The following is a 24,207-nucleotide window of genomic DNA, read 5'->3' as shown; positions in this document are numbered from 1 at the left end:
GTCTGCAAGGTTACAAAGTCCAAAGTTCACGCCAAAGGGAGTTACTCTCCCCCACAGAAACACAGCTCCTGAACTGCCTGAAACGCCTTGTCGAAGTCCCGCCTTTTCTACTGTAACATGGTGATGTCACCAAGTAACAGATTTGCATAACGGATAGTTTCACGCTCCACGTGCAGGAGCTCAAACAGAACATTTCAGACAAAGGGTGAAAAGAGGTGCTGCATCACAGACAGTATGAGAAAAGTAAAGCGTTTTTTGAACATTAAAGTCATGTTCTAGTAGAAAATACATGTTCGCACCTAATAGGTCCTCTTTAATGCAGCAAAAACAACAGAAACAACTCCAGCCTTTGGCGAGGCAAAAAACATCAATATACAAATCTCCATCCAGTGTTACCACCATTACCCGAGTGATTTGCCTAATTGCATTAACAGGCAAACAAAAACAAAACAATCAGTTAACAGTAAAATGAGTCAGTAAAGCGATGAGTATTAAGATCCCACTGACCGGTACAACAATTAGGGTCTCCATGTCAAGGTTCTCCATGGGTCGACCACAGCAGCAGAAGAGGAAGCTCCTCCAAACCCTCTGCAGCCCTACCTGCCTGCTGTGTGGTGGCCATCTCCTCTCCTGCATCACTCTCTAGCAGAAAAACCAACAGACTTCTACAAAAACCAAAAACCCTAACAGAGTGTGTAGCTCTATCCGCTCTCCACAGGCGCTTTACTGAGTCAAATCACTAACTGCTGTTTTTAAAGAGCCCACAGCAGCCTCACCTGCCTCTGTTGCACCATGTGATGCCCATTTTACTGAGACCATGTGACCACTTCTACTAGTGTTCTGATCAATTGTGGACCAGAATAAGTGGCGGCATCGATTGGGAGCCATGCAGAGGGGCAATTTTAGTTAATTCTGAAGGTCAGGTCATTGCTGGTGACCTCTCCTCTAACAAACTGATGCCCCACTGCTGACACCCATATCTATGTTAACAATACTCTTAGTGCATTTCTGTCCTTCCATCTCCTTCACAAACCCTCCAGTGGTTAGACCCTCATTTGCATTTTGGTTTGCATAATCATCATCATAGTCACTGTGACAAAAGAAGCTGGACTTGTATGACGAGGAGTGACAAACACTAAAGTCTCATAGGAACCACAAGTCTAACGTGGTGGCGTCTATTTAGACTAAATGCTGTTTCTTTCCACTTTCCCAGCTTAGATGAAAACAGTGGACAAACATAGTCAAAGTAAACTGCCTCTTAAGGACAAAACACCACATTCAAAAAAGTTACTAAATGTGTACATGGCCATATTTGGTCAACAAAAATGCTTGTATCGTTTTCCATTACAGCATGCAGCAGCATTAATAGCAGAGGGATGATGGCTTCTGCTCTTGCTCCATAAATCAGTTTTTTTTAATGACCAATGGACAGTGTACAGTATTTGGATAGACGGTTAAGGTGGGGAACCTGAACACAACGACCTCTGGCACTCCTTTGTGTGCCAGCAACTGACCACAGTAGCTGAACAGATGTGAAAAGACAACACAGTAATGAGAACGTAAACACATGAGCAAAAGTTCACTCATCCAAGAAGTGTTGAGTTATTGACGTTGTGCACTGCTCTGTTTCATAATGACGACCGGCCACCACCAGTTCGCACGCAACCGCTCTGTGACGCTACTCTGACTTTATAATCAACACAGCAAGAGTTCACCGTCTATACATTTTCACATATATTAGCTTGAGAGAGCAGCTGATGTGTGAAATACAAGGGAAGCTTTAAGACCGAACAGGATAGAAATCATGAAAGCCAGTGTGAAATATAGGAAATTGCTGCTTCTAGGGCATTCAAAGTTGAAAGTACAGCTTGAACACTAACTATTCAGACTGTGGATTGTAGTTTATCTGCTATGAAAACCTAGAAAATACGACTTTTATCCTTACTTTTGAATAAAGTCACAATGCAAAGTGCAAGATCTGTCACGTGTAACTCATTTCAGTCGATGTTTTCTTCTTGCAATCTTTAGTAAACATACAATTCAACTTTTCAGCCAGTGCATCTTCCTTATCCTGTCTTATTCCTCTCTAAACATAAAACACAACACCTATTTCTGTACTTCAGTAAACCTACAACAGGTGCAACTCAATAGCAAAATGTTATAAAAGCAAAAATAAGATTCTGTGCACAAAATCTGTGAAAAAGACCTTGTCATAGCAAGGTGACATGGCATCAGCTTGACCTGGATAAAGCTGATGTTGCTCACCTGTGGCACTACAGAAGGTAAGCAGGAAGGGTGAGGTGGAGGAGGAAAGCAGAGACAAGGAGGAAAAGGAGGGAAGGGCACAACAAACAAACAAACAAACAGGGAAGTGGAGAGTTTGAGGAGGACTACCAGGGAGCTTGAGAGACCCAGGAAGGCTGAGGTACTCACAGGCTGCAGTGTATGCTTGAAGCTCATGCTGAAGCGCACCACGGTGTAAACAGCAAGAGAAGAGACTGAGAGGGGGAGGAAACCCCTTTCCATCCATCCATCCGTCTGTATCTCCCTCCCTCCTGCTCTCTCCTCCCTCCCTGTAGCCCTGCCCTCACCGCGGGATCCTCCTTCAAACATGAAAAAATGATCCAGTGGCTCAATGAATGACGGCATCTGCCTCCTCCACTAGTACTCAGTAAGCAACAACAGCCAAAGTAGCTTTCCTTGAGCACTCTACTGTATGTTCTTCACTGTTGATATAAGTAGCCTGATTTATGGTTAGAAATAATTATGTAAATATATCTGTATTTACATGCAGTGTGTTACAACCACATATATTTATTTGTGTATTTTTTTTTGCATAATCCTCTTTGAGTCAGCAAATCATTGTCTTAAAGCTGCAGTGGGTAGAAATGGAGCAAATGTGTAATATATAAAAAAAGTTATTTCTATAAAAAGGTCACTATATCCTGACAGTAGTGTATGAGACAGGTAATCTGAAAAAGATCATCTGTGTCCTCCGGTGCTCTGCCGTCTCTGAGCAGCTCATCAGCTGAGCAGGCATCATGATGCCACCTTTCAAAATCAAATATAAAGTTCCAGTCAGTTCAACCTGAATTCCTCTCCAGTCTCTCCTGTTGTGAAGCTCATTCAAAGCCAGGGGGCACCACACACACTAGTTACAGTGAGCTGGGGCTTTTCTACAGTTACAGTCTGGTCAATCACCCTGTGTGCTTCATGTTATGCAGACAAATCAATACGAACACAGATCAATGACAACCTTCATTTCCCTTTTTGTAAGTTACCAATCGAAATGCAATTATAAAGGCGCTATAATGAACAATTTTATTGTATAACGGCAGGAGAAATGTAAAGGCAACATCTGCTTATAGATTTAGTTACATGCAAACAGCATGTTCATTCTTTACACAAACTTGGTGTTGTTATTGACCACTGCTATAGTTCACACACGCAACGATTACTGTGACCTAAAACGTGACCTTCAGGGCTTCACATTGGTCTGTGACCCCACGACTACGATACCACAGCGAGTCAAGCTGATTTAACAGGACTAAAGCTCAAACTGGCACCAGCATGAAGACGGCTAGAGGGGACTGCAGTTGGAGGTTTGACAGATGCACACAGAGCCTCCCCGCTGCCCTCCACTTCCATTAGCTCCACAGGCCAAGGTCACCGCCCGGCATCGGCGTCAAGCCACCGAGGGCCGCTCAATAACCTCACAGCCGTCGCCCCTTTTTACTCGCTTTCATAACTACATCTCACCAGAACCTCTCACCACTCTCACAGACAGTATGTGATCCCCGCACACACCCACACAATCTCCACTTACATCCTCACACACTCACCAGTGAGTCCCCCGTTTGTTCTCTATGCTGCCTGGTTACTATCTATACTGACATGACAGCAGATACAACAATACCTCAGGCTGTGAATAACTAACACAACGTATTGATCCACCAAATTTGAAAACATATACTCGATTTGCTACCTTCGTACTAAAAAAACTAAAACCATATTGATTTAGTCTTTAGTCTGTTAATGAAAGTTTAATTGTCTGTATGTGTTTCCAAAGAAAAATGTTTATATTTCTGGATGTTTGAAACAAGAAGAGGAATCTGTGCAAATGGACAGAGACAACCACCCTGGCTGACATAATAAAACCACAGAATCTCCCCCAAAAAGTCCCCCTCCACACAAAAATGAGTTTTTATTATTGTGAATTCACTTGAGGATTAGGGCCACGTGTGAAAAATTCTGAATTATGACTTTAAACTCTGAACTCAAATCACGTTTTCACGTGTCCCTAATACTCTACTGTAGAGCTTCACTGTGCACTGAGTTTGACATCAGAAGGCTGTTTTCACATCCATCTGCTGAAGGGGAAAGTGTCCCTGAGCTTGACCTTAAACCTCAGTTAAAGACGTGTACGGACGAGCAGGATTTTGTGACATCACAAATAGTTAGGAAGCTAATCGTGGTTTAATATGCAGCTTATGCAAAATCTCAAATACCGTACTAATTTGCCTGCTGTTTTCTGTTTAGATCATGGTAACTACGGTTGGTAAAGTCCATAATAATGTATCCATTAAAAGTCACCACAATGAGAAAAAGCACTAATGACGTCGGACGCTTTTCCGAGTTTAATTTTTTTCAACGCAAGGCGTTCAGGGTGCTCCTGTAAAAATGTGAGACGCACAGAGCGGATAAACACAAGACGCTCAGCAACACAAAAACAGCACGCAGAATGCTTCAATATCTAAAACGCACTCTGTCTGATTGGGGCTTAAGAATGGACATTTCAGTGAAGTAGGAGACATCTTGTGTCCAGTAGATAAACTTTTGAAATTAAACATATTTGCATATTCATCGATTTTGGATATTTGTTTCAATGACGGAGAGGAGCAGATGCATTTTTAAGAATATTTACCAAGGTTTTAGAACCGTTTTCTGTGGAAAAGACATAGACACAAATTATTATTCAAAGCAGAGTCATTTGTCTGGCAAGAACTTTAAAATCCATCCATTGAAAATCTGAAGAATAGACATAGTGTTTGACAGCTAAAACACCAAAGCCTAAAATAATTCAAAGGGATTTACACAGAATCTCTCCAAAACACATCACACTAAATACACACAAAAGACAATCCTCTAAAAGTATGATACTAGGTTTCCATCAAACGAGATACAATATCTGCGAACGTGACCAGATAATTCATCATTAGTAATGCAACTTAATCTGTTTAAATGTCCAATAAATATGATCACAAAATGAGGGTGATTGCCATTTATACAATATGTTACAAAACAGATATTAAAACAAGCTGATTTGTGCTGCAGCCCCTTGTTTGTACTAAAAGCAAGATTTAAAGACATATTTCTGGACCAAATTGTTTTTAAGATGAAGACGACCTCGACGACACCTTGTGTGTGGTCTGTCAGGAGACATACCAGAGTCAAATAGCTGAAATAACAGCTTTCTACCTTCCAACAGAAACATGAAGAGTAAGACAAACCCTACTGACAGTCCACTCCACCGCCATACTAACACGGAGGAACACTCGTTATCCAAACTCGTACATGACGTCAGCTGAGTCCAGATAACAACTCAAGTGTTCTGCCAGGCATTTTCGGAGGCCTTCTGTTCATACTGTCAGTTTTTCCAGGGCCACAGAAGCCACGCTGCTTCCGCATTGTGCGGCCGGCTGTCAATACCACTCGCCTCCCCCTGGTGTGAACAAGTGAGATCTCACCACCACCAAGGCAGCAGCAATTACATAGGGTTATAGTACTGCGCGAATAGCATGCAAATTTAGGACCCATTAATAATAAATACATGTGCTGTCAGAAGCTATGCAAGTCTAATGCCTATGTTATGTGTGGTTGTGATGGTTTAGCAGTGAATGTCCCTATCTAGAAGAGGACCCGCTCCCTATGTAGATATAAACAGCTCCTTCTAAGGTGACGAAATTATATATTAAAGAAAAACAAACTTATTAATATTATATTCCATTTCTGCCAATAGATCCCTCTGAATGCTACACACTCTTCCTTCAAAAGTCAACATTTAAAAGCAGAAACTTTGCTTTGTCTTTGAGTATTTTTACATTTTGTTTTTTCCTCCACTGCTGTGCGTGAGGTAACAATGTGCCAAAATGTGCACCGACACACCGTGCTGTGATGACAGGCGGCTGATGGGAACGTTGTGCTGCTGGTGCCATAGATGTCACACCTCAGGTGAGATTATTCTTTCACACTTTCACCCTGCGACTGCAGATGTCTTTTAGCATTTTCAGTGAGCCAGAAGCAGTAAACATTTATAGACATCTTTGTCTGATGTGCAGAGACAACGAGTGGATGTGACAGCACGGGGAGATCAACTACAATAATGGCCAACAAGCTGGACTTATCAAACAGAATGACAGGAGGAGTAACATGATGTGATTGATATTATTTCTTTTCCCAATGAGCAGAGTCAAATCTTTACTTTCGGGAGAAACAGCTAGCAGACAAAGCTGTTGTGAAATGTCACCGCAAACCTCTAAATATGAGGCTCAACTTGACTTGAAGCTATCCAAAAACATGAATCCTACATGCAAAGAATAAAGAAAAATCTGCAAACAGGTTTTGCCCAATAATTTCCAGGCAAAATCATCGTTGAAACCAGAGCAATGATCTGCCTATTCTCTGTCATCATGATATGGATACCTTTCTAGAAAACTTCTGAAATAAGGGAAACTACAAGTGGAATTATCTCACCTCATTTGTTCTTGTATTAAGAAAAACATGTCATGTTAGGTTTAGTCTGGTTTCAACTGACTTTCTTTCTACTGTACTCCTTATTAACAGTCGTTCTGGGGCACAGGCACATCCATTATTAACTTTTCATTAGGCAAAATGATTACAGCCATCCAGTCTTTCAGCTCACAGACGAGTTATTTCGATTCTAGCGGTATAACCATGACATAAAGAAATAAGTATAATATTATTAATTTTGAATTGAACAAATGAGTACTTCAAATTAGTACATAAGTAGAATAATCTTAGGTTTATAAATAAAAAATATGTGTAAGCAACCAACAATAAGTAGAGGTGCAACGGATCACAAAACTCATGGTTCAGATTGTTTCACGGTTTTGAGGATCAGCAGGAAAAAAGGGAGCAAATATAACTTTAAGAGATGCCTCAATCACGTTTTTTTTAACGCAGATACAGATTGCCGATCGTCGATGAGCCATATCGGCCAATAGAGATGTTTTGTTGTTGTTTTTAAATTAAAATTTTGTGTTTAAATTTAAATGTTATGCTTTCACTTTGTTATAATCCTCATTAGTGGTTATTTGCATAAAAACACACAATTCAAATGATTAGGAAATAAAAGATACTATTTTTTATTGATTTATTGATTGATTTTGATTAAAAAAATCTTGGCACTAGTAGTTCTAATGATGTATTACTGCTTAGAGGTAGTGTTAGGAAGTTAAACAGGTCATAATACCCTCTCTAATATCTATTTTATATTGCTGTGAAAACATCTCCTTCATACAACTGGACTCACTCAAGTTTCTCACCAAAAACTATATTTTACAAGATTACATTTGAACACATCATGATAGCGTTATAATTTACCTTCACCCACTACTCATTTTACTGCATCATAATGTAACTCAATGGAACCTCCATATGTTAGCTGCTCCGGTGCTGCCAACATGAACCAGCTCTCCTCCTGCCGATTTCAACACGGATTTGTTGTTCACAATGTAGCATTATCAGGGATCGGCGACCACAAAGCGTTAATGCAGATCTCCCAATCACATATTTGTGTGAAGTGCAAAGAGATAAAGACAGAGGTGATTTACCATCTCTCTTTTTTCACTGAGATGTTAAAGGACTCGTCCTACCTGAGTGACGTGAGTGACCTTCTCAGTGACATTCTGGGTTCGGTCTTTAATCTTGCTGGGTGCGATGATTTCAATCTCGGTAGGCGAAGGAGGTCTCATCCGGTCCGAGCCGAAGGAGAGAGTAACCTGAGGGATGCGGCTGATGGTCCGATGTCTCATCAGGTCCGAGTCCGACGTGGAGTTCAGAACGCTGGGCTTCAGATCTGCAACAGAGAGCAGCATTATCAGCAATTAACACGGACAAACAAGAACAAAATACTGAACATTTATTTCAATAATATGATTTATTAAATTCACTAAAAGTGTCCAGGTTTGAAGGTAAAATCGTGACCAAATGTTAAAACAAGAACATGCAGTTAAAATGTTTTCAGAAACAAAATGTTTTTGTTCATCCACTATTTCTGGCCGTCAACAGGGGAATCAGGACAGACTGCACTTCCCCTCAGCCTCAAAGACACGTACAAATATGTTGAAAATGAAAGAAAATGTGACAGACTGAGGGTCGAGAGTATGATTGGAACCTGCACAAAAAATATATAGTTTCTTCACAAAGTGCTTCCCCTGAGAGAAGAAGAGCACATATGTGCAATTTTACCACAAATGGAACACAAACCCACACATAATCATAAACACAACACAATCACACACACACAGTAACAGGGGGATTGATTCATGTGTCTCTGCTGGAACAACCATCAGGCGTCTGCACATGCTCAGAGCGATGCTCTCTGTGGTATGGATGTTAGAGAGCTGTAATCTTTGATCTCTCTCTCTCTCAATTTCCATCTCTTCTTGTCAGTGAAAGAAAGCTGTGAGCTGCTTTAAGTTTTTGCTGCTTGTTCATCATTTTCATCATATCGGATTTCTTATTTGACCAATTTCAAGAGTTATAACAAATATTATAACATGGCCGTGATTAACAACTTTCTGATTGGCGGTCAGGTGTGTGCTACGATAATACAGGAGCTTTCACTAATATGATGAAAGTGTGTATTTCAAAGATATTTTAGTTTCTCTCAGAGACAAATACAGTCCTGCTAGCCTCCTCCAATAATACTACTAGTAATTCTGTACTCAAACGCTTGTGAGCGTCTCGGTCAGACACTCACTGTTGTTGGTTTGGGCGTCTCCAGGTCGACTGCTCCATTCTGCCCTCATGCCATCAATGTCGTCCAGTGACGAGGCGCGTCGAAGGCTGCGGACGCTGTCCCGAGAACAGCTTCGAGGTATCGTCCCCCTGGGGAAGGCGTTGCCGGGGTCCAGGCGGTCTGTCAGCAGGGAGCGCCGCTTGCAGGCCGGTTGGGCTGGAGGGGAGGGAGGATCGAGGTCCTGTTCTATCAGGGCTTCTGTCTCAGACTGCATGCAGCTCTCCTTGGACGGGATCCGAAACTCTTTGAGGGGGACTTCCTCGCTGTTTGGCTGTTAAGAACAGAGAGCAGGAGGCCATGTCTTAGATGTACAAAAATGATATAGTATAATATAATCTGTCTATAAAAAGTTTATCTGCATTTCAAATTGAACCTTTGTTGTGTTTTGCAAAACAGGACTACCCAACTTATAGCTTACGATACAAAGTAGACCTGCCAAAGACCCCCGACATGTAAGTTTGCCTAACTTGGCCCAATACAGTTCTGGTGTCAGGTATACATACCGTCAGGAAATAGTTTCGCACTAGAGGTCATTCATCAAAACGCGAGAGAACTCTAAGCAGAAGTAAGGGGAGACTCTAGGAAGAGGAAGATTTACTCAACAATGGTAGATTTTTTTTCCCCTCATGCTTCCCGTCGGGGTCCTTTGGGCCAAGAAATCAGTCCTTGAATTTCAAACAATTCTTGCTGCTATTTTAACGAATGTGAAACAGCACGGTTCATATTGAATGGTTGGAATTTCATATGTGAAAAGCCTGTACCAGCAGAAGAGTTTGTTGTCTATAAATAATTTGAGTGCAGAATGTTTTTTGTTTTGTGCTCGTCATGCAAGCTTCTGTCAGTAAATTCAATAATTCAGTCACTGCGATGCCTCGTAGTTGTGTAGTATTACTGGGCCTCATGCAATAACATTTTCGTATTCTTATCTTAAATTACTCTTACTTTTTTTCGTACCGTGGGCTCGTACGAGTGTGCCACGTCAGATTCAGCAAACACTCCACACTACACTTCAGATAACAATGTAAATGACCTGCGTAAATGAGTGTGTGTTCATGTGAATTAGCCTAATTAACGCCCCAATGATACCATATAAGGCTACGCGTCCTGCCCCATTTACCTGTCTCTGTCAATATATCAGCATGCTGTCTAAAGACACGCTCTTTTCCAAAAGAGCGTAATTTAAGTCACTTTGCAGTATGAGATTTTCATATTATGGATGTTGTAGTATTATACAATAGCATCAATGGGCATTTAAAGTAATAATGATATCGTTAGGATATATGAATACATTTAGAATCATGAAGAATTATAAATCAAATTTCAGAGTCAAACAGGATAATGTCAACATAATTATGAAGTGTAATTTAAATAGGATTTTCAAACTCAAAATTGCTTCAAAGTAATGAAATATACAATCCATCAGTGAAAAACTTAGGTTTGGATGACAGCAGACTAATCGCACATGACTCCTACGACAGGTCTGGACCACTTGTAAATCGTGTTCGTGCCAAAAAGAGAAAATTCAAAATACGATCAAATTGGTGAATGCGACAAGTTCTCCTAAATCACTCGTACAAGTCACTTAAGAAGGAATCTGTTAGTACGAGTGGTTCTTGCACGAGGCCCACTGTTTGTATAGATTTTAGCTGCTGTCACGTGTCACTACAGCAGAATGCAAGGCATACATGCAAGCACGCTGCATTGCATCATCTCTTGTGTGTGCTGTGAGTGTGTGTACACCACCTCACCTGCAGGTAGTCCACCACCACTCCTTCAAACTGATCTTTGGAGAGTGAAGGTCGTCGCATTGACCGTAGCACCGGCAGCCTCATCTTCAACCTGCGATTCTGACCTGAAAGGGAAAGTTTGTGTTCAGCTCAGCTGTTATCAAAACTTACCCACGAGTCTCCCCTTTACAGACATGCCCACTTTATGATAATCACATGCAGTTTGGGGCAAGTCATAGTCAAGTCAGCACACTGACTGTTAGGCTTGAGTTTGCCATGTTATGATTTGAGCATATTTTATTTTTTTTATGCTAAATGCAGTACCTGTGAGGGTTTCTGGACAATATCTGTCATTGATTTGTGTTGTTAATTGATTTACAATAATAAATATATACATACATTTGCATAAAGCAAGAATATTTGCCCACTCCCATGTTGATAAGAGTATTAAATACTTGACAAATCTCCCTTTAAGGTACATTTTGAACAGATACAAATGTGTTATTAATTGTGATTAACCATGGACAATCATGCGATTAATTGCGATTAAATATTTAAATCGATTAATAGCCCTAGTCAATACTGATCACTAGGATGACATGACACACATCGAATAATGTGATTCACTGACACAAAAAATGATCTTGCAGTTGCAAAAATCATGTTTCAGTATATCTTAGGAACAGAAAGAGACTCTTTAAACCTGAAAGTGTATCATGCAGGCAAGGTATAATACAAATGTTAAAGGCCTTACAGTAAATCAGTCCTTGGGCGACTCTCTGCCTGAGGCCTGATCTCTTGAGAGTAGGGTCGATCAGCTCCTTGAAGTCGAGGATGAACATGATGACGATGCTTTCCTCATTTTTTACGGGGACAATGTCCACCAGGCACGGTCTGCAGGTCCCTTTAGACACAGAAAGAGATCAATAGCAAAGAAGGGGGCATCCGGATTTGAACCGGGGACCTCTTGATCTGCAGTCAAATGCTCTACCACTGAGCTATACCCCCACACACTGTACACGTCATCGCCATCTGATTTTTTTTTATGAGGCTTTTACAGGAGTGAAAGGGAGAAAGACAAAGACAAATATAGAAGGGAAAAGGAGGAACGGATTTCAAACACTGAAAGATAAAAAAGGTTAAATGAGCAACACTTCCGTCAGGTCTAACTTCACTCTGCAATCAGAGCGGTCTAAAAATAGAAACGGGGGGCGAAGGCAGATCACACAAACACACACACCAACACACTCACATACATACAGAGGACCGTATGTCCACACAAACACACACAAACAGTTCCTGCATTCAGTCCCATTCACACATCCAGTCTGAGAGCAGCTGAATCACATCCACTTGTTCGCAAATTTTTCTTCCTGTTCAGTCTGGAAGCACAGTAGGAAGCAGGAGACCAAACAAATAGATGCTTAGTGGATTTGAGCTGGCATGCTGATCGCATTTCCATGACAACAGAGCTCTTGACTGCACGCCCCATGCCCAAGTGTCCAAAGTAGCTAAAGACACGTGTGTATGTGTATGTCTGTGTGTGTTTGCTTGCCTTTATCATCGTGTTTCAGTGTCTTTGTGCAAATGACAGATAAAAAGATGAAGAAGGAATTTAACGGTTGCACAGGTCAGTCTGCAACTGGTGGCGGCGTTAAGATTAAGTAAATGAGGCTTTGAGAGGAGAGAACGCTCAGTAAAATGCCACGGTTGCCAAGTTTAAATGTCTGTCTCGCTCCGTTATTTTTTTTTGCTTTCACCCTGTTCTCTCATCACAATTTTCTAATATCACCGTCTCTGCGTCTCCAAACTTTTCATTCCTTCTAGCTTCCCCATCTGTGATAACAATATGCTTGTTTACACATAACTTTTTTTAAAATCAAAGTTTTGCACTAAAGATAAATACAGGTGGAGGATGTGCAAGAAAGCACGGAAAAGATTGTTTAGGTGGGAGGGTAGCAGGGATTACGATTGTACCAATAAACCAATACGGCAGAACAGGAGCGTCAAAACAAACGTGCATCCATAGGAGAATGACGACGCATAATGATGCTGAGAGTGCCTGCCTGGTTTCACTGGGGAGGCGACTCAGAGCAGAGAGCACACTGCGTGATTTAAAACCTGATTATAAAAGTCATGATGACCGATTTTCAAGATCATGGAGAGTCTGCAGTAGTCTGAAAAAAAACGTGGCAGGTCACCGTGACACACATGTTGGTGCGAGAATAAGAAGTTTTTTCTTTTTTCTTCTTCATAAATCGTGTTTTCCATGTTTGTTTTTTATCACTAGAATCTGTGAACATCTGAATGTGATTCTGTTTAACTAACAGAAATGTGAAGTGAGACTTTATACAGTCAGTTAAGATTTCAAAAGATTGTTTTGTTGGTGATATTACTCGTTGAGTGAGAAGACTATTTATGCCAACAACATCAATGTGCACCTGGCACTGACATATTACACCACGTTGAATTTTCACCATGTTAGTGGCATGGCTTTAGACTGAAATCTCTCTTCAGAAGACAGATATTACGCTATGGCTTTTACTGAAATGTCTATTGGATGGATTTCCATGAAATTTTGTACACACATATGTGTCAGTAAAGAAAAAGGTAACGCCTGCACACTACTCCATGCCACAATATTTTTACTGACTACGTTTCGATCCTTCTTGGGTCTTCGTCAGGTCAAAGGCTTTGAAAAAATGCAAACCACACCCATATTTATACATAAAGCACGCCATGGCATGGAGCAGTGTGCAGGCGTTATCTTTTTCTTTACTGATGCTGTTCTGATACGTGATGTGCATACAATTAATCTTCTTCAACACACATTTGTTTCCCCCATCGGAATGAATTGTAATTGATCCCTTGTTGTAAGTGATCCTGTAACTTTTCATCTAGCGCCAACGTCAGGCCAAAGTTTCAATTTGTCCAATACTTTTTGACCAAATATTTGCTAATATTTCTAATGACATTCCCATCAGCCTCAGCTGTACGTTTCGTCTCTAAATTGTCTGTCCTCACCAGAAAACAACGACATGCTCTCACAAAAAAGACCTCCTATAGTCATGCAAATAAATACTGTCCTCTTTCTGAGTCTGCATACATTTAAAACCAGGGAAACTACGTCCTGCAAGGTCAGAAACAGTATTTGTTTAATCTCAAAGTTTACATAATATCCTAAAAATCTGTCAGGTTTAGATAATTCCAGATGATTTAACATTTAGCTGTTGCAAGTTTTTGTTTCCTCACTTTCTGTATGCTTAAACCTAAATGTTACCATCGAGCACAGGGGCAAACAATCTGCTGGATACAACTTATTATGACTTTCACCCATCCATATTCCAGAAATTAAGAGCAGTGACAGTTATGGATGAAATAGGAGCAAATTAATGAATGATGGTTAGGGTCACAGTCTCGATTAGGATCTATCCAATCAGGTTTTTTGTCAGATGATGGATGGTAAAACAGTGGAACATGAGGATGATTATGGTGGCTGTGTTTTAATAACAGTCAAGTTGTTCAATAAACCAGATTTTGTGTGATGGCCAGAAGGTTCCTATCCAGGTATCTGAGGCTGTAAACACTCTTTTCCTCCAGCATCTTACCTTCTTTATCGTAGTAGAGGATCTCCACCTTGCGCTCCTCTGAGCCAAGCAGGGCCTGTGCCAGCTGGGCCAGGGCGCTCTTCATGGTGCCGGGTCCCACCAAGAACTGGCAGGTACAGGGCTGCTGCATGATCTCCGCCCTGGCGAAACCAAACATCTGGCAGAAGCCTTCGTTGCAGTAGATGATGCCACAGTTCTTCATCTGGGCGTTGGCGATCAAAAACTTGCGATCTGAAGGGCAGAATAGATTTAGCGCCGATTAATCTTTGCAGTTCTAAAATTTACTATATTTAATTAGAAACGATATACATCTTCAAAACTCATGACATTTCATAACTAAGTTCGGGAACAAAGACCACACCTCATACACATCCAATTCCCGCAGCTAAAGTATTGAAGCACACCTGATCCGTTCACTTCCCCTTGACTCAGCTTTCACATCCCTCCCCCCCAAACACCTTTTTTCTTTTCTCTCACCCTTCTTTCTCTCTTGTTTGATTACAAGAACCACTGGGAGCTCTGCAAACATCAGAACTCACGAAGAGACGGCTTCCCCACTCAGAGTCTCGACTCCCCCGGTTCTCTCCACCTCCAGCCGACACCGATCCATCAGCGCTCTCCTCCATCCTTCCTTCTACAACACCTCTTCCCTCTCAACCTTCATCCCTCGACCCTTCATCCCTCGACCCTCATCCCTTCATCCCTCGACCCTCATCCTTCTTCCCTTCATCCCTCGACCCCATCCTTCATCCCTTATCCTCCTTCCTAAACCATTCCTCCTACATCATCATTGCTCCCCTCCATCACAATACGTAATAAACTATTCTAAACCCATACAATTATTGGCGTGGTCTTTGTTAGTGGTTGAATTTAGCTGCTGTCTCATTCATATGGGATAACAAAAGTTAAATACTACAATTTTGGATTGTCAAAAAAGATTTTCTGTTATAGGAAATCAGCAGTAAAGAGTAGAAGAAATTAGGCATAATAATATATCATATGGTAAACAAACATTCTGGTCTTTTTTCGAAGTCATCACATTAGCTAGATGTCAAACATCTTTAGGATATTTACAATACAGTTATACTTAACACTGTTTGATTTAATCAATGTCCTGCATGGTCTCCACTTCAGAATCAGCTGAAGTGGAGCTAATGAAGTCCACCTCTCCATGGTGCTAATGTTATTAATGTCTCTATTTTGTCCTGAGGGACTGAGGAGAAGCAGGTGGGCACTTCAACATGAGAGCCTCTGTGGCTCAGTCACACCTGCTGTCATTTACCTGATGGGAATTTACAGGTTGTTGACGTCTGTTAGGATTAGCCCCTCAGATTTTACCTGACATTTTTTAATTAAACTGGAATTATCCACCTGTTTGCAATAATTATCTGCCCATATAATTATACTGCTAGATGATGTTATTGTCTTTTTATTATGATGGATTGTTTCTATGTTCTCGTCTCTATTCATACTGCCAGAAGTGGAGGAAGTATTCTTTTACTTAAAGGTCCCATATTGTAAAAAAGTTAGATTTTCATGTCTTTTATATTATAAAGCAGGTTTAAGTGCTATATAAATACTGTTAAACTATGAAAACACTCAATATACGGAGAAATACACACAGCCCGTATTCAGAAATTGTGCGTTTGAAACAAGCCGTTAGGATTTCTGTCCATTTGTGAAGTCACAAATATACAATATTTATTTCTGTTTTAATTTGCTCCTATATTTATTCATCTTTGTATTACTTCCTCTACCCCTGAATTAATTTAACTGTATATAAAGTAGTTAAAACTAGTTCCACCTCAAGCAGCTACAACAGATAACTGCTGCTTACATATTGATGCTTCAGTATTGATAGGTAACTTATTATAATATGTCAGTAACAGCAGATTTTCTGCTGCTTGTTATGCAATTATGCCATTATACAATTACTTACTTTAGGATTTTAAATGCAGGACGTTTACTTCTAATAGAGTATTTTTACATTGTTGTATTAGTACCTGCTTTCCACCACTGGAAACTGGACCACAGTCATGTTTTTTCCTGCTACGTCAAACCTTTGAGTATTAACTGTGAGTTACTCTGCACTCAGAAAAATCCTCAATAGTAATTCCAAGCTCATATAGCATCCAGTTCCTGTTATTGATGATTGTAATGTACGTGGCATCGGCAACAGCGTGTCAAAGCCCATGAAAGTGAAGTAGGCCAGTTTGGTTCGAAGGCTGCTAATGGAGGAGTTCAATGAGCTGAATAAAAAGCACATATCCTCTGACCGGCCCTTTTATTATCCTGCGGTGGAACTGGGTTAAACAGCTCTTCCCTGTGTGACGAGTGGAGGGGACTCTTCCCTCGGTCCCTCGCTTTAAAGTAAATGCTCCTCTCGTGGAAAGCACATCCTGTTCAGAGTCATTATCTGGGGCTCAGAGCGGAAACTCTGATCGTCACACCGTTGCTAAGCAGCAACGCTGTGTGGCACGTGCACTCACCTGGTCGTGCACGTGCACGTGGCTGCGCGTGCACACATATAAGGACATACAGTAGAGGTATTACATAATGGAGCTTCAGAGATTCAAGTATTATTGGACCCCAGATGTAATCAGACTAAATAATTGAGAGCAATCAACTATTTCTCCATGATTGGTCAGCATCTGATCAGGACGTCAGGGTTATTTTACACATCCAACACACTGTTAGTGGCCCACAGTGAGGGAGACGAAGGGAACATTTTAAGTAGACTGAAAATAAGCATTTTTAAACAAGAAATTATATCAACAAAGATGTAACTGACCGCAAATAATGTTATGTAAAACTGAGATTAAACAAAATGAATGAACCCTGCAATTAACAATCTGTTTGACGTAATTATAAATTGGTTGGACATTAGGTTAATTGAGTCAGTATTCATTACAAAAGCATTGTTATTCTTATTCTTAGTCTTACAACAAGGTATCATGCCAATTTTATCTTATGGATGTAATGTTTGTCACATGAGTGTATTTAAACAACGAATTGTTAACAAAAGAAGACATCAAATCCAACATCTGTGTTTCATCACAGGGACAATAAGAGGGTTTTTTTTTTCTTTCTAAATGTGTGAGTGGCTGTCTTTGTTTGCAGCCAGTGGAACATGTGAGCTAATGGAACATAATGTGGGGCATCAGGTGAGCACACAAACACACATGCAGGTGCAAAAAAACACCTCAAACATAAAAGGAGCAGCATCACTGCTTACAAATTAGATGAGATTTTTCAATGTCTCTCTGCCACCTGTTCACAAGTCTAATTTAATAAGCGTGGCAAATAAAGTGGGAAAAATAAAGGATACAGGAGGCTGTAGCCTTTTTGTAACTGACAACATAGTGTGGATAACTTTTATAGGTGAAAAATTAACAGAAAATATTAGACTTTGGTGCCAAACCCATTACATTTTACCAATTTCATCACTAGCCTACATGCAGTCCTCTTCCATTCACAACAATGCTCTATTTTAACGATCCTGACCCATGTACTGTTGGCCCACTATACTCCTACTGATGATAATAACCTCTACAACACCTCACCTCTGTCTAACAGAGAACTCTAAGATCTATAGTTTCTGTCTCTCAACATTCATTCTGTTCTTGCTCCTGCAATAATCTTGCACATGTTGAATTTTTCACATCTACATTTGCACATTTAGTTATTTTTTTATTTACAAACAAACATTGTAACTTACACACTTGTTAATATATGCTATAGTTGTAGGAGTCTGGTATATTTATAGTGTGTTCCAATATTCCTTATATTGTGTATTCTATAGATATATTTCTCTATAGTGTTGATATGTACATTTTATTTACTGTTCCAGTGCATTGCCTGGATAACCTGCTGCTGTAACACAATCATTTCCCAATTTGGGATCAATAAAGTACATCTATCTATCTATCTATCTATCTATCATTATTACCACCTACCATATGTTGCTAATGGAGGTCAAACTCTCTTTCTACGTACTGTCTTGGCACATTTGGATCTGTCTGTCACCTTAAAAGATGAATTAAAAGCATTTAACACACACTATCAAAAATGATTGCTAAAATTGGCTATGTAGGATGATTAAAAGTGATGAAATATGCATATTGTGAACGTTTTTTTTGTCGACATTAGAGGGTCAACTTTGAAACCACCTCATGGTCACACATATAACAACTTCTTACTAATGTAATTTGCATGTCCACTTACTTTGCTCGTCGAATTTCCTGATGATCGTGTCCAGGTAGGTGTTCTGGAGCGCAACATGACCGCGTCTCACAGGCATTTTGGTGCTGAGAGAAATGATTTCTCCGACACATGAACCTTACTTTTAAAATATATATATATATATATATATATAAAATAAAATAGAAGTGCCACACTGTGAAGAAAAACAATCTGCTTCCACTTGAGCGTCCAAAAAAAGCAGGGTTAGTTTGATTCCTCCTGGAGGCTGATGATGATGATGATAAAGGATGATGGAGAGGAGCTCTGGTTGCCAGGGCGATGGCAGGATGCAGGATGTTGCACGCTGATAATGTGGAGGAAAAAAAAGTAGACTAGGCAACTGTAAAAGCCATGTGTAACATTTCTCAACGTATTTAAAAGGAAAAACAAACAGTGCGTAAAAACCGGTTGGACCACGAGGTTGGTTCCCTCTGGGCAGTGAAGGAGACCTGTTTTAAGAGAAGAAGAAGAAGAAGTTGGGAACAGGAGCTGCAGGATATCTCTCAGTTTGTTATTCTAGTAATCGCATTGTTCTCCCTCCTGTTTGGACTCTGCACGATAAGGACTGAGAAGAAGAAGAAGAAGCTCCTATCAGCCAGACTCTCTGGATCCACTCCTCTCCACCTCCCCCTGGCTCTGCAGGAGCAGCAGCGACAAGTCAGTCTGAGTTAACAGGGGTCGAAACAGGAAGTGCATTCAGATAGCCTTTCAAAATAGAGGCTTAAAGAATGTCTTTGTCTTTCTCTGAATACAAGCTGAGATGAATTTTGTTTCAAGACCTCTTCAAGGTAGCTGGCACAAGCTTTCCATCCATCCATCCTTTATCTGTAACTGCTTATCCTATTCAGGGTCTCGAGGGGGCTGGAGCCGGACTATCACTATCATATCAAAAGTCGCTTAAAGGGTCATTTAATTGCTGTTTTGTAATTGCCTTTCCCCATGTTGTCCATGTAACTGTTTTTATGTTTTTTTATTTTTTCCCCACTCACAATGTTATGTTTGGTTACGATTGCCCAGAAGTCTTTATAGATATTTAAATCAATATCCTCCTCACAAACACTAACCATACACTTCCACGCAAAACACACACACACACACACTTGTCATTTTTGATATATTTACAGTATTGTTATTGTTGTTATTATATATATATCTTTGTCTAATTATCATATTATTTCTTTATATTAATCTTGTCTCTAGGTGGAGGCTTCAGATAAGCCCAGTTGGGTTTTTTGCCTCTTCCTGCACTGTATATTATTCATTTATTTTTTTTGTTATGTTGTGTAGTCTTAAATTGTGCAAAATAAATAAACCATAAACAGGGCTGACACATAGAGACAGACAACCGTTCACGCTCACATTCACACCTACGGCGATTTTGAGTCAACAGTTAACCAAACCTGCATGTCTTTGGACTGTAAAGCCGGAGAAAACCCACGCTAACACAGGGAGATCGTGCAAATTCCACACATAAGGGCCCCAAGCCGTGTTTGAACCTGCGACCTTGTGCTAACCACTGCAACACTGTGCAGCCGCCTACAGTTACAGTTAAAAAAAACATTTACAATCAATTAAAACTAGATCTGAAATAAAGCCTTTGAACAGCCGTAGTGGCATGTCACCATGGTATGCCTTCCCTAACTTGGGTAGCCTAGTGGAAGTCCCAAATGGTAAATGGACTTGCATTTATATCGCGCCTTTCTAGTCGTCCAACCACTCAAAGTGCTTCACACTCCGTATTTTGCTCAAGGACACTTCGACTTGTGACACGATTTCTTTTATTTCTTATCAAATTAGTATCCTTGCCCCTGGAATTTGTTATAGATAGACTGTCTGACTGTTGTTATAGAGCCCTCAAATGCTCCCAGGATCTCCTCCAAGCTTATGACAATTTAGAATAGTAGTAGGCTATAATACATTTTAGAGGTTTTTAAAATGGGAAAGGATTTGGGGCCAAATACTTTCTGGATATGATGGGATTTAGGAACTTTACATGACTTAATAAATACTTTAACACAAAGTATTTATGAATAAAGGGACGTTTTATTATGGTCTGACACTGACAGAGTGCAGACCCTCATCAGTCTGATCTGCTTCACTCCACATCACAAGTCTCTGAGCTCAAAATAGCAGCATCATCTCTCTCTGTGGCTGCCATCACACTTCTGAAGTATTATATCAATCTATAGGCATGATAAGCTTTAAAATGGCACCCTGATGGTCTTGGGAGTGTGTGTGGTGTCCTGTCCCCTTTAAATATATCATAAAATAAACATTTTTTGTATGTTGAAGCAGCTTCTTTCTCTGTTCTTTAGAGACTGACTTTCCTGTAATATAAATTAATTTAGACTTGCAAAACACAAAAAAACTCGCAGTTCACCTTTAATGACCTGTGTTTTCACCTGAACTTCACCTGGACCACAATCATTTCCCTGAACCCAAAGAGGAGGCATTTAGCTGGCACAAGCTGCATATTCAGAGACACAACAGACGTCCAGGCCACAGTTTCAATTGTATAAACCTACTTAAAGGTCACATGATGAGGCTTCAAGTGGCCTCTTGACACACACACACACACACACACACACACACTGCACATTGTTGGTTTTGTTTGGGAATAGCCAGCTGAGTGATGTTTACTGCCGAGTGGTATTTACAGGCCAGTCTGCCGTACTTCCTTTTTCTCAATATATCTCCATCACCACTGGCAACACTGACAGGGCACCTTGTTTCAGTGGATATCTGAGCTTTACAGAGTCTGGATGGGACCTATTGTGGTTAAAATCATGCAAATAGAGACCATTAGGCAGGGGCGAGTCTAGGATCAGACCTTTAGGGGGACTCAGCCCTTTAGCCTCTTTACTTATGTAAAGGAAAACACAAATTCAGAATTCAAAATGTTAACAAAACTTTAATATAATGCATATCTATACTGCATGCAAAAAAATGCAAATGCAAAACTGCATGGGATTATCATAAAGTGTGCATGTCTGTAAAGGGGAGACTCGTGGGAGAACCCATTTTCATTCACATATCTTGAGGTCAGAGGTCAAGGGACCGCTTTGAGAATGGCTGTGCCAGTTTTCCCTCACCAAAATTTAACCTAACTTTGGAGCTTTATTTATCCTCCTTCTCAACAAGCTAACATGGTCGGTACCAATGGATTCCTTTAGTTTTATAGTTTCATATGATGTCAATATCTAGGTGTGCTTGAACACTCCTAAAAATAATCTAAAATCACCCCTACCATTAGGAGGCCATTCGTGATCCTTTAAGCTGGCAGGTTGGTGACATATACATCTAAGAAGCCATCGCTCCACTTTGTCCAAAGAAAAGTTGGTATGAGCACGTGGTCGCTGATACAGTGGTTCAGTCTGTAAAGGGTGTTTGGAGATCAGAGGTGGCTTCGCGGTCCTAGCAGACGGGCTGAGGTGGCTGCTTTGTGTTGTGTCTCGATGGCCTTGATGAAATGAGGGCTAAAATTAACCAAGGAACACACATGCCTTCCCATGGCCCCTTGGTGTGAGAGCCAAGTGAGACAGGAATGTGCACTAAAGAGGGCAGCGAAAGACAAAGAGCTTTGGCTGCAACACTGGATGATACACGGGAGTTCGTAGGACCTGCTGCAGCATCCCACAGATTATTTCCTCATATAAGAGCTGAAAAGTCCAACGTAAAAGTTCAGTTTGTATTACTCCACTGAGGACGTTGCTTTCTGTCCCATTTGTCTTTTTGTTTGTGTATTATCCGGGCGATTGAGGAATATTTTAAATTGATTGTAAAATAGGGCATTTAGTAAACTTTTACATTACTTACTTTGATGAAAAAACTAAATTGTGTTTAGAGCTGTTTAATTATTAATTAAAGAAGACATATTATGCGTTTGTGCTCTTTCCCTTTCCTTTAGTGTTTTATATAGTTATTTTTGTGCGTGTAAAAGGTCTGCGAAGTTACAAATCCCAAAGTCCACGCCAAAGGGAGTTACTCTCCCCCACAGAAACACTGCTCCTAAACTGCCTGAAATGCCTCACTTGAAGTCCCACCTTTTCTTCCATAACGTGGTGATCTCACCAAGTAACATATTTGCACAATACCTGTCGAGCGGCTAGTTTGGCACGCCCTCAATCCAATCAGAGCAGACTGGGCTTTCCGAGTTCAAACAGAGGGTGAAAAGAGGTGCTGCAGCACAGCCGGTATGAGAAAAATAAAGTGTTTTTTTAACATTAAAGCATGTAAATATGTACTTGTAGAAACCCAAAATACAACCTGAAAATAAGCATAATAGGTCCTCTTTAATCAATCATTCGATCCATAAACTGTCAGCAAATAGTAAAAAACACAATTTCCTTAAGCTTAAGGTGACATCTTCAGATAGCTTTTTTTATCCAACCAACAGTAAACTCAAATATATCTAGTTTACTGTCACATATTCTAAACAAAAGCCGCATAACAACGAGGTAATGTGTGGCATTTTTGCTTGAAAAATTCAGCTGTAGCGTATTTTGATGTAGGCTCGAATCAAAAGCAGATTGAATATTTGCAATTATTAAAAAACAATGTCTGCAGCCTTGGCGATGGTATGTGCTCTCCAGTATGTTGAAGTTATTTTCTGCACCCATGAAAAGCATCAGAATTCATCAGGGGCGTAAGGAATTACTTGATGAGAGAAAACTATATTGAAATGATCACAATCAAGGGTATTTGTGTGATGCCTGCACACCTCCTGGAAGTCCATGCTCCAAAGCGTTGGCATTTTCTAACGAGACCGGGTGACTTTGTGCATTCATGTTTTCTATAGCTTACATGACAGCTGTTGTCACTTCGCACCCGCTGTGGAAAGATAATGAGCTTAAAAATGCCCATCTTCGCCCCTTCCCGGCCCCGTGGAACAGCTCTGGATGGGAAAGTGTTGCAGACGTCAGGGCCAGAGCCCCGACCGCCTGAGAGCTTTATCTGCCTGGAATTCCTCAGCTCAGCTCAGCTCAGGGTTGACTTCTGTACAGACCTGAGAGACCTACCATTCCTCCGATAAGAGCCAGGCTAAACAGATACAGAACAGACTGGACTTTACACACACTCTGTTACACTTTATCCCAAAGAAAGATGTGTTATATGAGGTTTAAATGCATTTCTCTCAAATATACTGAAACTCAGGACAAAAACATGTTCTTCATGGTGACTTGAATAAAAAAGTTAAAATATTTAGCGACTACTGCCACATGTATGTGTTGGTGGAGAGCTGAAACAGGTATCATTCTCTTCATCAGAATGAGAGGAAACACTTCTGTAATCTTTTCTGTAAGTCTCTTTTTGTAAAAAAAACCTGTGACGTGATATTACGGGAAACAGACTTTTTGTAAACTTGAGTTCAGGTGTTTGACAATCCAGTGCAGGTGTTTACCTGTTTCTCAGGAAACACTATTTTCAGCAACAATTATCTTTCTGTCAAGATGTACAGTAAAGCTCATAATGAGCCGTGATATTACAGGAAGTGAAGCCCGTCTGCTCGGCGGTACGGCCTGGCCGACGGGCAGAAACAATCAGCTATGATGAATAGTGCCTGTCTGCTGCTGTCATTCCTCTAGTA

General features: G+C 40.5%; 1 protein-coding gene and 1 non-coding gene across 4 annotated transcripts in view; both read right to left on the bottom strand.

Moving 5' to 3' along the window:
• The window catches only part of kcnh6a (potassium voltage-gated channel, subfamily H (eag-related), member 6a), a 36,549-nt gene extending 17,243 nt beyond the window's left edge, over nt 1-19,306 (bottom strand). For 2 of the 3 annotated variants that reach the window (XM_037793371.1, XM_037793372.1), the window contains exons 1-6: nt 18,603-19,299; nt 14,379-14,609; nt 11,525-11,674; nt 10,792-10,895; nt 9,005-9,314; nt 7,896-8,098 (exon numbers count right to left, since the gene is read on the bottom strand). In XM_037793371.1, coding sequence (XP_037649299.1) covers nt 7,896-8,098; nt 9,005-9,314; nt 10,792-10,895; nt 11,525-11,674; nt 14,379-14,609; nt 18,603-18,678 — 1,074 coding nt within the window. In that variant the 5' untranslated portion in view covers nt 18,679-19,299. Of the gene's footprint in view, nt 1-7,895; nt 8,099-9,004; nt 9,315-10,791; nt 10,896-11,524; nt 11,675-14,378; nt 14,610-18,602 lie in introns of all 3 variants that reach the window. The other variant, XM_037793374.1, reaches the window with a different exon arrangement.
• Nucleotides 11,707-11,778, bottom strand: trnac-gca. The gene has a single exon. It is a non-coding gene; the product is annotated as a tRNA-Cys (tRNA).
• Nucleotides 19,307-24,207: the final 4,901 nt, after the last annotated feature.

This window comes from Sebastes umbrosus, chromosome 14 (assembly GCF_015220745.1).
Source record: "Sebastes umbrosus isolate fSebUmb1 chromosome 14, fSebUmb1.pri, whole genome shotgun sequence".
NCBI lineage: Eukaryota > Metazoa > Chordata > Actinopteri > Perciformes > Sebastidae > Sebastes > Sebastes umbrosus.
This window is presented reverse-complemented; position numbering and strand designations above follow the sequence as displayed.